General features: G+C 39.5%; 1 protein-coding gene across 15 annotated transcripts in view; it reads right to left on the bottom strand.

Annotated features, from left to right (window-relative positions):
* The window catches only part of LOC124178172 (Down syndrome cell adhesion molecule-like protein Dscam2), a 70,180-nt gene extending 53,116 nt beyond the window's left edge, over positions 1-17,064 (bottom strand). For 6 of the 15 annotated variants that reach the window (XM_046561377.1, XM_046561365.1, XM_046561375.1 and 3 more), the window contains exons 1-2: positions 16,638-17,051; positions 14,853-14,961 (exon numbers count right to left, since the gene is read on the bottom strand). In XM_046561377.1, coding sequence (XP_046417333.1) covers positions 14,853-14,928 — 76 coding nt within the window. In that variant the 5' untranslated portion in view covers positions 14,929-14,961; positions 16,638-17,051. Of the gene's footprint in view, positions 1-14,852; positions 14,962-16,637 lie in introns of all 15 variants that reach the window. The other 9 variants (XM_046561367.1, XM_046561372.1, XM_046561371.1 and 6 more) reach the window with 5 other exon arrangements.
* Between the last annotated feature and the right edge of the window lie 1,662 nt (positions 17,065-18,726).

Here is an 18,726-nt window from a genome sequence, read left to right as displayed (position 1 = left end):
TCAGATATAGCACCACCTCTTCTATAACGCGTGTCGGCGGGTATCGAGCTCGTTGGTGTTTGTTTATCGTAATCTTTTATGAGGATGTTAACACCCACGTTCAATTGACCATTCGTAGTACCAAATGCTTACAGGAGCGCGGTGTAAGAAGGGCCCAGCAAAAGCCGCGACGTCTCGACAGCTGATTGTAAACGAGAAGCCCTAATTTCTTTTTCCACGACCTTTTCACGCTGCGTTTGCAACGCGACGGCTGGCAGATTGTGTAAGAAATTGAAGAAAAAGAAAATTACAAGAACCGCCCGAAACTGTCGGCGTTTCACAAAAGCCACGACGAATCATTATAGCTGGGCAGCATGGGTGGGTATTCCACTACCGAGGAGGAGCGAGCTCGGAGAGTAGCCAGAAAATAGATGAAGAAAACTGTTATACACGTGACACAGAATGCGACTCGAGTCAAACTCGACTACGGTCCAGCGACTAATTTATCTTGGAAAAATAAAAACTATACAGATCATGACGGAAGAGTCTGCGCGTCGTTTCAAAGATCATGTGAATCCTAACGACCCTGCGCGCCTGGTGCCTTTTTACTCGCTGTTCCGGGGGCCGGTAAATTAGAGCAATGATTAGTAATTATATAAAACCGTGGGGGGGACCGCTAAAGAGAAATAAACAAGGAAAGTGAACGAAAGAGGATGTTGAGAGAAACTCCAAAGCCTCCCAAAGTTCACGAGGTTCAATTACACGCCACAATCGCGCAAACGCAAAGAAGAACACGTGATATTCATTTTTTATTCTTTGTTTATTGTGTGAACGTGGAGTCCAAAATCCTTAAGCCTTTCTCTCGACGCGAAAGTCTTTTCAATTTGTCGGGGCTTGTTGGTCAAACTACGCTCTCGACAAGAATTGTACATTGATGCATAACCCAATGTCTCGGTGTCGTCGTCATGGTATCAATCATGGAATATTGTCGGCCTCTCAAATACCGCAAGCTCATGTTTACGGGGTTGCAGTTGGTTCAGACCCATCAATTTCTAGGTTTAATTACTTTTCCAGAGTCCTACGAGCCAAAGAAGGCCGGTTTCATACCAAATAAATATCATACCGTTTAAACGACTTAAAATAGAAATTATTTACTTTGAAATGGTTAAAGGATGAAACGTTATATTCTGCTTTAAATTTGCAATATTTTAACATTTTTTCTGCACAGTTATCCTGCAACATACTTCGAATGTAGCCCAAACTTTCCTCAAACATCACCGCTTAAACATTTGCCCCGAATGTTGCGAAAGCCCAAAAATTGGTTGAGGATAGTAAGATAAAAAAAAAAAAAAATCGTTAGAATCGACAATTTTACCGAATCCCACGTGTAGGATGTGACTGTAATATTTGCTTCGGTCGTATACATCAGAATATAACTGTTTTCTCTTTTAACGCCCATGCAGACTGCTGCACCTCTATATAAAAAAAATATACACAATACGTAATCTTGTTGAAAATGCTATAAAATTGATCACAAGCCCATCGTACACGTTAAATATTCCTCTACGTCCATAGAATATGCAAAATGTTTGGTTAAATATAAAATCATGCAAGTATTTCTGAGCAGAAGATCGTACCTGACTTCCTCGAACTTTCAATCAGGGAAATGAAAAACCAAAAAGAAAATAACGGGGATTAAATTTTCGCGCGCGTATCTCGCCACGTTTTTTACTCGAATGCAATTTGCGGCGCTCCAGTCTCGGGAGAACGGCAGGTGTACGATATTCTGCCTTGTATGTGTTTAGCAGGTAGGTTGCCCGACCGAGTAGTGAGTAAGTGGTGGGATGACCGGTTTTCAGCAAGTATTTTACTACTTTAACAGATAACTATGTAGGCACATAAAGAGAACGTTGCGCAAGTATTATATACCTTGCAAAACACTTTGGTGTGTAGTTCCACTTCTGAGCACGTTGTAACTTCGATGAAGACAGACGCCTAACGATATTGGTATCAAATTTTTACACCTGGCACACTTGGGTATCAATTTAAAATACGAGTTAGGACCATAGTCGCTTCAGTTAATGGTTTACAAACACCGAAGCGTTAATGCGCGTGAATCGTATCGATAATCGGGATTTGAGTGCTTCCATTAATCGCATTTTCAAGACTATCGAAATGATGGTTGAATTTTGCGTAAAAAGAAGCTAGACAAGTATCTTGTATATCAGAACTAGATGCGAAATTTTAGACATGTCCGAGGTTACCGAGTATCCGCAACGATGTTACATTTACTTTGAAAAAAATAAAAATTCCAGTTCGTGCCACGACTTGAAACTTAGGATGGGCAAGCGAGTTGTTGTACATGATAATTTATCGAGGTCATCGATTCGGTAGTCTGCAGACTCTTCGGTTTTATACCACGTGTTCAGACATTGTGGCCAATTAAGGTTGCTGGTAGCTGATTACTAATCGGTAAACGATAAAGTAAGCGACCCTTAGAACAATGAACGGATGTTCTCCGTGCATGTATATTTATTAAGTTTCCGTAATGGTAGTGCAGGAACGTCGATGCGCCAAGTGTATCATGTGTATAATACGTGTGCAAATGCATCAAACGATGTGGCAATCGTCGAATATATCGTATATTAAAGGTTCATGGTTCAGATAAGTTGTGAAAAATATGAAACGCGTTGAATTACGAAGGCAAAATATTAGACGCTCGAACGGGAAACAAATTTTGACAGATTTTAATAAATTACGGTGGAAAAAAAAATTATACAAAGATACATGACGTCAACTTCTAACTCCTGACGCGATGAGTTACGTCAACACACAAACCTAATGAAGCTTTTTGGTTCGGCTGATCTTGCAGCAAGCGAGTTTCCGTCTAGTTAGTTGCATTTTGGGCTTGAATAAACGCTTCGATCTGAAAGCTGAAAGGAGGTCTTTGTTGATTTTAGTTATCGGGGTAAATTGAAGTGCCGTTTTATTTTAAACATTTTCTTAAAGCTATATATATATACAACATACTAGACGCGACTCAACGTTCCGTGGCAAACTGCAAACTGCCTGCTGGGCGTCGCCGAGTGGAAAGGATCGATATTTACGGCGAGGATGAAGAAAACGGTTGAAAAGAAGCTGGTTCAGAGAGTCTCGTATCGTCGACGTCGTCACCGTATCGCTTATAAAGCCGGTGTACATATAATCCTAGGATGTACAGCAGCTGGGTTTTCCTTGCATATAGATGGATCATTCATACATGCCTCACTTCCGTATAAGAACATCCCTTTTTTCCTTCACACCTTTTTTTCACACCAAACTATGGAGAAGAGAAGCATCGAGAACAACAAGTTCCAAATATTTCTCTTACGACGCGACAAGACAACTAAGCTTTTCGGCTCCACCGAGAGGAGGATATGAGCTTCGTGAGCGCGACCCTTTTTTCCCTGACATGACATTAATAAACAGATGCACCGGCGTGCAGTCAACCGATGCAGTCTTGTTCTGTGTTCATACCAGCGCCTTCGAAAACTAATGTTTTATACGATATTTCCACTAACACTTGCGCCAAATATGCGGAAGATTAAATCATCGCAATCATACTTCTGCTGCAATTTCGCGTTGATAGAGTTTGGAGATTTTTCTACTATTTCGAGGTACTGCATAAAGTTGGATAAAAGCCGAATGCTCGATATCCGCTCCGGAGGACGAAGAGTAAAGATGATGTAAAGTGCATTCTACCTACCTACCTATCACGGAGTCTCGAGTCTTGAGAACTCGTAACTCGTTCGCACTCGGTGGCTTGTTATTAAGGTTACCCTTTTCACACCCTCGCAGTTGGGCGCAGGGTCGTTAGCAAGGGACCCTTTTTCACACCCTTACACGCACACTTATGAATACGAAGAAAGCGTTGGTATAGAAGTAGAATTAAATGAATCACGTGACGGTGTGTCGGTATCTCGAAATGTATGTATATACACATAAGGTCGAAATGCACGGGGACATGGACACTTGAAAATTTTCTTCAAATGGATTACTGACTCTGCTCGTATTGAAAATCACTTCACCGGTGTATGTTAAATAATACACAACTGTATCAGCGTGAATTGCGTTACAAGCAATGCATAAGCCTGAACAAAAGATGCAACGGTGCATGCGCATAATTTTTTATTTTTTTTTATTGCCTCATTAAAGTAACGAGGATTAAAATTTAACGAAGGTGCAAAAGAGGAATACCGAGGTGTGGAAGCTTTTCACGCGCATACTTTTCTTACAATCTTACCACGGGATAATTATAATTCATGATTCGACGAGATATAACTTGAGACAAGACTTAAAGTACGAGGAAAAATACCAAAGCATAGCTATATACAGCAAAATTCGTTTCAAAATTTATCGAAGAAATTCTTTGTAGTTATTCCAGAGTTTAGGATAGGTACATGAAAAACTTTCCTTGTTCTATTAAAATCGATGACAATAATAAAAACTGAAACTAATGAATTGAAAAATAAAAATTCTGTGTCGTTATTGACGCAAGTATTAAAAGATAATTACAACAATCAATCGAAATATCCATAAATTCAATAAAAAAAGGGCTATTGCTGGTATGAAATTTGTCACATTTGACCGTAAAGATAAAAAAAAAAAAAACGACAAAAACAAAATAGAGATAAAAATCAAAGAAACGCGACCATCGTCGCCTTGAGGATCGAGTAGCCCGATCATCCTCGTCTACTATACATTACGCACACACACAAACACGTCTGTACGTACAAGTGTGCACAAATACGTGTATGCATATAGATTCAGAACCGTATTACATGGACGCCGAGCGTCGGTGCATTATTTTCAGCGATTTCTGGGAGGCGCGCGACAGTGTTTGTTTTAACGGGTATACATGAACGCATACATCAACGTTGCGTTCAACGTACGTATGTACGGATACACACACACGCGAGGTTCAAAGCGTGTGGGGGTGCGCATTAAAATGCTAGGTCACGTGCAATTCCACATCCCAATCCTCTCGCGCCAAGCCGTCGTCGTCGAGGGCAAACCGGCGCTGCATACGAGGAGGAAGAAGAACGCCGAGCCATCCGCCACGGAGGCTAAACCCTCCCCCTCACCCCCCTCATCCCCCTCACCACCCTCATCCCCCTCATCCCCCTCATCCTCGACATCATCCTCATCCTCCCCCCGCGACGCATCCGCGCACACCAGGGAGCAGAGAAAACCTCTCGGTAAATCCTAGCTGATCGTGCGTGAGGCGTGAGAATATGTTTAACGTTATACGTTATGCGTTGTTAAATAGACACGAGTGTGGAGGGGAGGGGGGGAGGAGGGTCGGTGTGGAATGATAAAAAAATTAAAGGGTCGCGGTATAGAGAATGATCAAACACGCGAGAATCTATTTCGTAGGATTTCGAAAGGTAGAAGATTGGTTCGTAGGCAAAAGTCGAGGTGTAGAAAAGATTGAGTTAAAGTATTGCAGAGGGTTAAAATGATTGCATGGAATCGTTGGAATTAATGTAAGGAATGATTGTAGAAAGCCAAAGATTAAGACAGAATTCCGATGATTGTGTATTTTGATTTTCCACATACTTTCTGAACTTTTTAGATATATTTTGAACTTCTGTATGTTTGCGGTTTCTAGATTTTTCAACTTTTTCAGACATGTTTTCACGTGCTTGAGAAAATTTCGATATTTATTCCTAACCTTTCTACATCCCTCAGGCTGGCCAATCATTTTAAAGTCATTTATGAAAATTTTCGAAATTTCCCCGGTTTTGCTGACTAAATCAATCTTTCTTTTTCTCATCTTCGTGCTTCAATCGTAATCGCATTACGCAATACTTTCTGCATATTTCTAGAAACGTTGAAATTGTTATTTCATTCATTTCATGTTTCATAATAGTTCATTCATAAAAAACAGAAGGTCATCAATGCTATTACGAACGTATTTTAGACATCAAGTATTTATGTATTCACGTTGTAATGGAGATCATTACTATCATCTGTATTCTGTATAAATAAATATTAACGATCTAACGAAGTTAGAGAGGAAAATAAGAATTTAAAAAAAAAACATCCGAGGAATTAAAATTATGGACAGCGATTCGAATTATTACATAATAATAGATGAAAATATTTATAGATTACATAGAAATACCAATTTTCACGCGATTTTCAAGAACAACTGCAAGTATGTTCTAAAATTCCCCGACATTTCCCGACTTTATAGATTTTCCGAACGAGTAGCCACCCTGCACAGGCATGAGCAACGGGCTTCCTTTCCTACCTCTCGGACAACCGAAAGACACTGAAATTGATACGATCCTACCTCATGCACGGGCGGTTCAACCCTGATTTAACACTGATACATGCAGTAGAAAACAGCGAACTAATCGCAAGTCTTGGGGAAAAAAAGATTTCTTCTTATTTCTACAGTAAAACTTGAGTAACCCGTTTGAAATATAGCTGGACAATCGAATTTACGATCGGTATGAAAAGTTCTATTATGAAAATTAATTTCAAACTGCTAGGAATTCCGACCAAAGACCGAAAGATTCTTTAGTGGTTTTTTGCTATCGCTTTGGCTATTGCACTCGGATATAATATTTTTCCACCAAAATAGGAAGATGCCATGCAATTTTTCGATGTTATCAACCAAATTTTGCTCAGAACGTCTCTGTTCGTTCGTCTCCGTAATCAAGCAGAATTGGAAAGTATATATACGACTTCCAATTAGCGCTTAGTTGTTGAATATAATAGATGTCTATACGAAGAGAAATTGTAAAGGAGACTGCGGAGACGCAGTTGAACTCTGTACAGGTCTGCAGACAAAAACTACCAACGTTTTCATTCATTATATACCATTCATTGTTTTTTATTATTATTTTTCCCATCGTTAATGGATATTGAAACAATTGTTGAATGGAAAGATAGTGTTTCAAAAGCCTTTTTCTACTTGTCAGTAATGTATGATATATATGAGATGAAAAATGGATGTAATAATTCATTGAAAATTTCAGCACTGACGAACCCGACATCCTTACATTGAAGCCAGAATGAGTTTTTACCACTTGATAATAGCTCATACAATCAGAATACGCGGATCAATATTGCAGTTAAAACCCATTTTTTTTTTTTGTTTTTTTGGTCGCACATTGTGTAAGCCTATGAAGTCAAATCATGTATAATTCGTAGAGCTTGAAGTTAGTAATGTTAAAGTAACGAAACATCAGGAAAAAATTCATCAATGTGCAGTATTAGAATAATTCTCATGGAGTTGTCTTTGCAAAATACAAGTATGTTTTTTTTTTGTTAATGTATATTAAATTTTATACAATCTGAAAGTTGCATATTAACGATTTTTTTTAATTATTCGATAATCAGACGATAATAAAATCTGAGAACCACCAAGAAAATGGTGAGAGAAAATAAAAATAAAAACCTTCTGAAAAACATTTCGCAAATAAATTACGGAATCTCTGGAATATAAATCGCGTAGCTCGAGTAAAATTAATGGCTGTCAGCACGAAGAGTGTATAAGGTACAAAACAAGCAATCATCACATTACTCCATCAAACTAGGAAGAAATTCTCGATCATGGGGCATCGGTATTTCATCTCGTCATTCGCAAAGCTGGACTCTGCAAGTAGGTCTAACTGCTGGACCGTGAAAAACTGTGGTTCGATCTGTGCAAAAGAAAACGACCAACGGCCAGCAGGCTTCCAGGATAAAGCGTGGAGAAAAGGGATTCCTCGGGATTCGAACACCTGGCTGATGGGACCAACGTCTCCTTCTTTCTTAAAAACGACAGGTGTTCCTCCTTCTCCTTCATCTCTCTCTCTCTCTCTCTCTCTCTCTCTCTCTCTCTCTCTCTCTCTCTCTCTCTCTCTCTCTCTCCTTTTCTCTCTTCTCCTCGCCGTTCCTAGGAGTCGCCTGGGCTCTTCTCTTCATCGTCTCGTCGATTCTTCGAGCTCCGCAGCTTCTTATTTTCTACGCCTTTGGCAGAGCGCAGCTGCCGATGATGCCGACTACCTTACATATTTCCCTCCCTAACTCTGCGGTCGCCCTCCACATCCTCGGCAGAGGTCTTCTCAGAGTCTTCACGAGAAATAATCTCTGGCGAAAGAATTCTTTCTTACGAGCAGACGATATGCTATGGCTATAATATATATATATAATATAAAACCACTGCAATGCGGTATCAACTCCCGTAAATCATTTATATCACGCTTTTTTCACAAATAATTCCAACTCATTACAGCGGTTATACTGTGCCGGTATAAAAATGTAATACATATTCGCATTGCCGGGCCGACGAGCGAGGTTGTCGAACTTCGATATGGGTATTCATTCAGGTGTATGTGACCCCTGTATGTAAAACCTCAAGACTAAATCAATAAATGTATACGACTGCGGTACATCTACTCGAGTATATCAGAGAAAGTCCGAACAAAGCAGACGATTATCAAGTCAACTCTTACTTACTTGTTAAGTTTAGACAATAATTGCCGATTATAGACGCGATTCTGTCATTAGTCCTTGACCTTTAGCTGACACCTTTATCTGGTATATAAGCGATTTAATATTTTTACTTGAATTGTTTTTTTTTTTTATTTGTTCGACCTAAGTGTCTTTTACAAGATAAAAAAGGTCGCAACACTAATTTTTAATTTTAAGGTAGTAAAAAATTTGTTAAAAGGCAGAAACTTTCAACTTACGAAAATCTGGATTAAAAAACCATTACGTCAGAAACGACTACAAGGAGTCAGCTAAATGTTATTGGTTTACCTACTCACGTACCTGCATACTATGCTATATGTATATTCGAATACACGGTGACAAACTATGACTAACTAATAGTAAGCTACAGCCAATCTTTCGAATCACGAGATTCTCTTCGACCGTATTCTAGGCACGCGAGACCGCACCTCGCGGTTTTCCTTTCCGCCTCTATACGCCAATTTTACACTCCGTAAGGATATATTTAGATTTTAAGGTCCTAGGTAGGGCAACATACCGCAGTGCACGTATTCCTGGGGGAATATAATGCATGCGTAGTTGCAACGAGCCTGTAAGAAGGAGCGAAGTGTACGAGACCGTAAAAGTGTTGGTGAAATTTCTGCAAGATGAGAAAGACTATAATAAGCCATTCCTTTGTCACGACTATACATAGATAGCTGGTATCCTGCCTTGTGCAGTGACGTATGTACATTATAAATACAATATTCGTACCGACGATTGTGTGAGATATATATTTGTACGATATAATAACAATCTCCATTAATTTGAGGTGAAAATCTCGCGCTGATTATTCATTTCTAGAATAATTATAAGACACGTACATACCGTTGTCCAGTCATTCCTGAGTCATCTTTATGCGGCGCAAATGTCCTTTACCTTAAAACGCAAGAGCGAATGACTCTTACGAGAATTAGAGACGACTGAGTTTACCGGATGAGCTAGAGTTACGATAATTGAACGCGAAGCGAGAGCCCCGGTAAATCTCGACTTCCGGTCAAACCCGCGTCTGCACGAAGTAACGAAATTACTCATTTCGTACGCTCTTCTCGTGCATTTTGAGAATTTTCGTCCGAGGTGACGAAAAATTAATTAACATTGTAACGAAAGCGGAAGAACCAAGTTGTTTATTTATTTGTTTATTTTTTTTTTTTTACTATTGCGAGCCTCAACCACGACTGTGCATGCATCGTTTCAGAATCCATCCTCCAACTGCTAAAACCGAGGCAAACCAGCCTGTCCAACCAGCGTCAGCTGGCAAAAGATGATCTCATCCTACGGACACGTAAAATATACGATCCTGAGCTAACGAGTGTAAAATTTGACATGAAAACTCGCACGAAGGATGAAAATATGTAGCTGCGTTCAGGTATATATGTGCTATTATCTCATTTGATTTTATACGTGACTTTATTCGCAGGAAAGTCTTTTCGCTAAGAAAATAATTTCAGGAATCAATCGTGATTATGATCACCTTTTCAACGTGGAGTTGAATTAAAAAGAGGTGAGAAAAAAAAATTCAATATATGTTTATAATTATTCGGTGATGAAGTCATGATAATACAGAGAAAAAAACAACATCGCTTTACATGTATTATACCGTTGTGTGAGCACACGTGTGCAATTTTTTCTATTTTTTTTTTTTTGCTCTCTTCAACGAGTTTGTAAACTTTTTTCTGTACATACGGATAGATTGGAGGTGTTGAATATTCGAATTAGTTATTCGTTATTTGCCCGGACCGATTAGACCTAAGTACATATGAGGCATTCCACCCCAAACTGAAGTACGTCTAATACTCACCAACAGCGATTTTTTATATTTTTAAGTATGGTGTACAGTGTACAAAAATAACATCTTTCATCGAGTTGTAGATTTTTTGGATCACGGGTCACGTTTTTATTCCTCCCAAAAACATTTTCCTTAAAAATAAAAATAAAAAACCGCCGATAGCGGAAGTGAGGCGTAGATCGCTTTGGGCTCGAATGCCTCATATACCAAACAGGAATTCAATCCTGTCCAATTCGAAGATTCGACCAAAGAACCGTCACCTAAACCGTATAATGCTTCTCTTATTTTCACAACTCGTCAAGCGAATATCCGAAGCTGTCCAAACAAAGGATCACGGTAGATAGAATAACTGTGGTAGGAAAAAAGAAGAGATTACTACTCCTCGACTTGCTGCAGGGTCGCAGCAACTATTTACGTATATGTGCCTTAGGTGGATGAGGGTGGCGTTCCGAATTGAGCGACGACGCCGTTTCAAGCGCATGCCATGGATGTGCCGGAGTGCTGCAGGAATCGCGTCCTTATAACTGTTAACTCCGGAACTTCCGGGCTAGGACGAGCAGCGCCGGGAGCAGCCTGCATGGCGAACGCTGCTCGAAGACGAGCGGCTGCACATGTGTCCCATGAATCGTGTACTTCCGACAGGAACTTACGGGTCGGGAGCAATTCGAGGTTCGTTGAAATAACAAGCCGAGAACCAAAAATTGATTTTCGACCATTATTACAGGGGAAAGGGTGCGAGCTCTCACGTAATTTTACTAGCGTGTATATCAGGGTGTTGAAGAAAAAAACAATTTACAATTTTCCACCGTGGTAACCCCCTAAAAAGTTTGTTCGGGTTAAAGGAAAGATTCTGTGCAATGATGAGCGTTTTACTTTACGTGGAAGATCACGCTCAGTAGATCTTTCACTTTTTTTTCACATTTTTTTGAATAAGCAAATAAACACGTTGTAGCACTTCGATTATTATTTCTTTCCTGGCATTTATAATCAAGCCAAAGATCACGATCCGTAACATAAATTAAAGGTTCATATTAAATTATAACTATTTTATGAGATTGAATTAATAATGAAAAAGTCATCAGATACGCTTCCCAAACATCAAATGGAGTCTTAATTGTAAACGTAAATTGGTATTATATTGGTGTAAGCAATAAAAAACCATTTATTCATTATACTTTATGGATTTAAAAAAATTGATCAAAGTGAACAATCAACTGCGTGCGATCTGGCACATAACATAAAACGCTCATCTTTTGAGGGAACCTTTCTTTCAACGTGAACAAACTTTTTCGGGGATGCCATGGTGGCAAATCGCAAACTATTTTTTTCTTAAACACCCTGATATACATGCTAGTATAATTATGGGAGCGCTTGCGCCCTTTCCTCTAATGCTAATGAGATGCCACATTGAACATCATTGTGCTCGACTTTGTTCGAAAATACAAGAGAGACAAAAAACTTCATGGCGAACTCTTTTGATTTTAACCAGTATGTTTATGAACTTTAAAAAACGTTACGATCAATTTTTTCCCAAGTTATATATCAACATATTTTTGCAAGACAAAAATATCACGACTATCTAGTACCAATTGGTCGATGAAACAACGCGTTCAAAAGATACAACTAAAAATCCAAGTCAGCCTCATCCTTTATCGAGGAAATAATGCTGTACAAAGGAACGGAAGACGAATAATTTATGTAAAAATAATTAAGTGTCTCACAAAGTACCGTTCGGTGAGCCTGATTAATTAGTACCCAACACCGCAGAATCAGAGAAGATGAAGCAGAATTAATTCCCAATCCTTTCAGAAATATAAAAGACACCGAATTAAGAATTGATCGAACGCCACGACGTAAAGTGAAATGGTATCTTTCGAAAGCTGTAATATTTTCGGCGAATCGCCGCTACGTTGCGGTAAGGGATAAAAATAATAATGAAATTAATTAGTGGTATAATAACGACGTCACCGAGGCCCTTGACGAATCAATGTTTCCTCGTTGTCATGGAGTTAGTCATCTATATACCTTATTCTTGCAGCCCTATTTCTCCCCCTCCGCATAATATAAAGGCTTGGAAGAGTCAGAATATGTATACGTAAATGTATGCATGATGCATAATAATAATAATAAATGTGAATCACAACGAAATTAACTTTTTTTGGATTCATGCGGTACGATTGAGTCGCCGAAAAATGATAGAATTCAAAGTCCAATTTCACCGTCACTGCAGTCTGCAGTATGAAAAAACAAGTCAAAGACACCGAATGTTTTGCAATCGAAATGGAACGGTGGAATTACAAACAGTCTCTGCATGCAGCTGGGCCCGTTACATATTCATAAATGACAATTGTAGCCTAAATCTCGACTATAATGACGGCCTCGGAATAAATTCGTCGTATGAAACGTGATTGGCATCGTCATGAGAATTGTTATAGGTGTAAGTAGATGATAGGATGTTCAATAAAAGTTCCGCCTTTGTACCGGTACGTCATATTCTATTAAGATAACACGGATGAAAATTCTCTAGGCTTGATTCTGACTTGCACTAGTTGAGCAGTTTTAACGAAATTGAAGTTAGTAAGGTTATCGTAACTAAACATCGGGACAATATCACTATTTTCATAATTTTACAATGATTTTCAAGCAACTAAGATTTCGCAACTAAGATTTCGCAACATGATTGTGTTTTGTTTTATCATACGATCTACTGAATTTTAAACAATTCCAAAATTGCGAAATGACAGTTTTTTATCAACACGATTCGTTAAGATAACGTTCCTAACTTCAATATGATGTAGTTTAGGCAGGAGCGGATAGATTACAAATCGCAACGTTCACGTGTGTGTTTCACAGTTTAACTTAATTGCACCACGGATGAGCGATTGTTATTAATCTGTTGCGACTGTCTCTGACGACTCGCGTGTCACACGTGTAATAAACGCACAATATCGCATGTAAAAGCCGTAGTTAGAGGTGCCAGCTATCTTTTTCATGGCCTAATTATACGGTAAAAGAGAAACTTTTGGTGAGTTTTCGTGAAAAGCGAATAACAAAAAGCAAAAGCGTCACTTTCTGAAATTTTTACCGCAACAGGAGCTTTCGTTCCATGCTTATTTTTGTTGTTAAAAAAATCCTTTATTTAGGCCGTGTATACACGACATTCGTTTAGCTGACTCGTCAATTATCTTTCTTTATTTCGGCACGAGATACAAAATTTCACCGTACATGTGTATAATTATGACAAATGTGCTAGAAACGGTCAATTCCCATTCAATCTGCAATCCCTCTCGCCTTTATCGCGTAGGAGAGAAACACGTCAAGGTTACAGAGACGCGGTTTCTCAATGTTCTATACACCTACTATATGCATAAATATGAAGTCATCGTAAAACCACTGCTAGTATAATACGTACGTATTTGATACATGCATAGTTGGAAAAAGATACTTGAAATTGTTTTTACGGTCAAGCATGATACGATGAAGTCGTTGCAGGGTAAGATAAAACTTTAACTGCAGTATATCATTCATGAAAGACCTCACTGTGGCTTCTTTGCAGTTTCATACATGTATGTAAATATGCTCGAGGAATATCGAGCCGATTCTCGTCGTTCATTATCACTTATGATAGACATAATAACACAACACGCGTGAACTTGTAACGCCCGGCGCCTAAAGTTCTTCGGAGACTTTCTACTGCTTTAATTACTGTAATGTATCGTTGTATAGACGGAAGGTGTAGAGGAGCCACACTGCCTGTTATACCGTGAAGATCTTTATTCGTCTGAACCTTGAATAGAAAGAAGAGTTCGAGTGCGCAGCCTATATAGCCCGGAACAATAAACGCGTGGAATTTGATTGGCGCGTTCTATATTTAGCATTAGGAAGAAGAAGTTCCTCGACCCGGTTCAACGGTGTTAATTTTTCTCGTACATTATACATTCCCGTGTGTGCTTAGGCACAACAAAACCAGCCACCAAGTTACCTCACACGTGCACTGATAGATAAGCAGCGATTAGGTAGGAGAGATTCATTCCTCCTCGGGAAAGAAACATCCGCGTACCGAAAATGTATCAGGTTCCTAATAAGTATTTAATGCTCGAGTTTAAACGAGCCTTGGAAAAATGCGTCGGATGTAGGAGTCTCGGGTTTCTTTTTATACCACGGCATGTTCGGCGATCTGGACAAGAGACGCACGGTCGTTCTCACCGAGGGATTTGACCCCCGTATTCTCACCTTGAGTCGCTGCGAAAAATCTCAAGCGCTATACCGTAGCTGTAGGTATTAGAAGACAGAGCGATGTATTCGTCAATAGGCGTTTTATCGACTCCATGCACGTTCGCATCATTTCGTGGTAAGCAAGTTCTCACCGAACCCTGCCTGCAGGAACCTCGCCGTGGGAGTGAAAACAGCTTCTTGGATTTCATATATAACATAGCGGTTGAATCACGTCTGTGATGAGCATATTCCAAATTTTGTACGGGTTTCGGAATCATCTCGTTTCAAACTTTGCACTACTGTTCGATACAAGAAATTTAACACATATATTTTGCCAACTTACCATTCGTAAACGCCATCATCGCTGTTATTAGCAGGGCTAACGGGGCCCTGCGCCCGCCAGGCGGATCACACCACATCCTGAAGAGAACGTTGAACAGGATCAACACCACCTGATCGCACATAATTAAACAAGTACCTATCAGCACCAGTACGATTTTCAACCTGCGAGTAGTTATACATATATGTATATATACTACGATCCGATCTGATTTTAAATTTCAACTCATTTTTGACAAGTGATAAATATTGCGAGGAATACCCATTACGCTAAGCGCAGTTTTGTACCTGAAATACAATTTCGCTCGGGGAACATCCTTTTGTCTATAGTTTACTCTCGAGGCTTAAAAATCTCTATATCTATATATAACACAGACCATCGACGTCTGGTCGAACGTGAAAAGGCCGCATCTGCGTTTTCATTTAAGACTTGCCCCTGGCGCCCCTTCCCACCCTTCGCCGCCCATCCAGCAGAGTGAAAATGAATCCTATATACGCGGATACGGGTATACCCATACAGACATTGAAAGATGGGCAGGATGGACAGATGCGTGAAGAGCGCGAGGGTGAGATGCAGTTCTCGCATTGGCGTGTGAGCGGAGGTCTGATAGAGCCGCTTGCCTCGGAAACGAGAGCAAAGTTGTAATCATTATCATGATGCATTGATGCTTGGTCCGTCGCACCGCCGCACCGTCGAGTTCATCCTGGAAATTATTATTGCGGATCGCGTCAGCCGCAGACTTCGGCCTCTCTGACTCTGGTAGAAGTTGGACGATCGCGTGCAGCGCAGAACGCGCGCCAACGGCTGGCGAATAATTTCAATTTCGTTTTCCATTTCAACTCCCAGCTTTCGGCTTCGTGCATGCACGTGTGCGGTTGATTACAATCGGTAGAAAATACTAACGCGAGCCTCGGCTCGGGCTGGAGGCAGGGTTTATTGATCGCGTGCGCCGCTGCGCCGAACGCACCCCTTGCCAAGGCGTTCCGCCCTCAAAGTCTAGATCCAAGAGCGACGCCTCGCTTCACTTCGCCTCGCCCTCGTTTCGTCTCGTCTTCTCTTCTCTTGTCTTGTCTCTCGTCTCGTCTCGTCCCGATTCGGTGCTACATTTATGACTCATATCCTGCTTTAAAAAATCACTTCTTTCAGAGGAAGATACAGCAATTATATCCCTCCCCCGCTCGGCTTTGCAACGGACAGCGAGCACAAACGCTTCCATAGCTTGTTTATATACCACGTAAAATGAGTGTCAACGACGCTCGATAAACTGGTCGAAGAAACGCAATTTACAACTGGGATTATTTGTCATAAAAGATACCAACTCTACTAGATTTAATCCGAGGATTTAGAATCGCTGGAATAGCTCCGGTAGCTACATGAAGTTATAACGACCCGGCTGAGGTCGGACCTCCACACTTAATCACGTTGTGAATTAATTGATCAACAGGAAATAACTGATTTTACTGTAATTCAATTTAACTGAAAGAATTTGAGAAAAAATGAACCTACGCGAATGTCTGCCACAAAGAGTTCAGACATGATATTTATAGATATTGGAGATGCGTTTGCCTTCGAAGAGAAAAAATCGTAAGACATGTGGAATATCAAAACGAAAACCTGCATGGATATTCCTGGCAATAATTTCTTGTCGATTATCTTTTGTCTTTATTTGTTTCTTTCATTAAATTCTTCTCAACTTTTTTGTATCTATATTTCTACGAAACTTGACAACGACACGCTACGAGTTATCACAAGAGATTCACATAAATTTACATATAAACACCAACGCACCTCTTTAATCAAATTGGCAAGTTTGATCACGATCGGTATTTGTGATGCACCTGGAAATGACACTTGAGACACGATAAGCAATCGGTGCTAATCCCACGCACGAAACGATCCGTCCGCTAGCTCAGCGGCGAGTAACGTCGCTTTCAGATTTCAAGCCGCTCGGCCCTGGACCCGTATGGAGAATGCGCAGTTGCCCTAAATCGATCTTTCGCGCAGTTACGTCACGCCGCTCTGTCCGATGTCGTTGAATTCCACGATACGCTGTCTAGGACGTTCAAGAATTGATGCCGGTTCACTGACACTCGGTGATGATGGAATCTATATACTTCCAATTGGTTCGAAACATCGTTTAGAAGTACATATTAAAAAACGGAAATAAATATTATGCAAGGGGAAAAAAGACGTTCATTCAATCCCCGAATTATTCCGGCATCTAATTTATAGTCACTGGGACTCAAGGTACCGTCTTTTAGTCATACTTGAAGCCGGATTTTATAACCCAAAAGGAACAGGGTTTGCACAATTGCACCATGGCGAAAAATATTGCCATACCATTATCGATCCATAAATATAACTGAAAAGTTATTCATTTATTTGCATCAATTGAATCGGTTTTGAAAATTAAATCAAATTGAAAAAGTAAGGTTACATATCAAGTTGGAAAATATCAAACATATATGTTAAAAATAAACGAACTTATTTATCAGCTATCAAACCAAGCGTATATTAAAATGATACTAAATTAAATGTCTCCAATTACTAAATTAAATTTAGATTACAATATAAACACGTGACGTTATTGGTTCGTAATCTCTTCTATATGGTACATGATGAGGATTCAAGAAGAGGATATTTAAATAAGGTTAAACTTCGTCACATTGATGTAATACATTTTTGAGGAACCAAGTTCTTGCAGCTTTGAACTTATTTAGTAAAATTAACTCCTTGAAAGTCATTGTCAAGTTGCAAAATAGTGACCAGTTTCCACTGTGTATTTTCAAATCTACGTTGATGCAGCATTTCTTCAAAGCAGTATTAACATTTGACATCACAATTCTAAATTTTTAAAGGTCAATAGTTACAAAATTTAGAATTTAGGCACCACCGACACACTACTATGAAATTACATATCAAAAAATCAGAAAAATAATCAACTCCTATGGTATTGATCGCCTTTTGAAATCATATTTTACACTCAAATCGATTTCCCAAAACATCTCAAAGCACATACTAATGATAATATTAGGTCGCATGGAGATGGATCTCTGAGTGCATATATGTATAGATTATACATTTCTCAATCATGATTATTCGGATGATGACCTTGCGCCAGCGCTTTATCTAGTTCTTGTAACTTAATCCTGGCAGATTTAGCCCATTTCAGCGATGGCTGAGCAAAAACATTTCCAGTTTTCAAACTTTCATGCTCAAATATAGAAGGATTTTTCTCAATTTGAAGCGCAGCAAACTTCGAACAAAGAGACAAGTTTCTACGAATATTCATATAAATGAAATCACCAGGGGAGAATATTCTCGCCCATTTCCATGAGTACTGCTTTTTGCCTTGCTGGAAAGATGTATCCAAGAATTTCATCAGAATTTTGCTGCTTTTAGTATCCCTTTTATTCTCAGGTATCAATGAAAGCAATTGTCTCTCCTCAACATTACTGTAAATTTTCTTAACACCTTGGAACATCTGCAATAGTCCCATTCCGTTTTCTTCCAGAATGTTAAGACATCCTTCCTCTAAAATTCGTCTGGTACGTTGAGCTGATTTTTCATCTTTATTTGAGGATTTTATGTATTGAATCATTAATAAATACATAACATTAACAGCCTTTGCCCTGGTAGGAGAATCATGTGACACAGTGGCTGATACCAATTCCATGCACTTTGGCGAAGGTGCTACAATAGCAACTGTGAGCCCAACCTTAGGAAACAAACTATGAAAAGTTTTTGTCACATAGTTAGGAAAACACTTTCTTATTTGTGAATCCTTCTTAACCATTAATCGCATCAGTATCAGAGCACAAAAGCCAAAAACGGTTCTGAGTCTTTCACTGGCCACTTTATATTCAAAGTTATAGCC

Source organism: Neodiprion fabricii, chromosome 3 (assembly GCF_021155785.1).
Source record: "Neodiprion fabricii isolate iyNeoFabr1 chromosome 3, iyNeoFabr1.1, whole genome shotgun sequence".
In the NCBI taxonomy this organism is placed as follows: Eukaryota; Metazoa; Arthropoda; class Insecta; order Hymenoptera; family Diprionidae; genus Neodiprion; species Neodiprion fabricii.
This window is presented reverse-complemented; position numbering and strand designations above follow the sequence as displayed.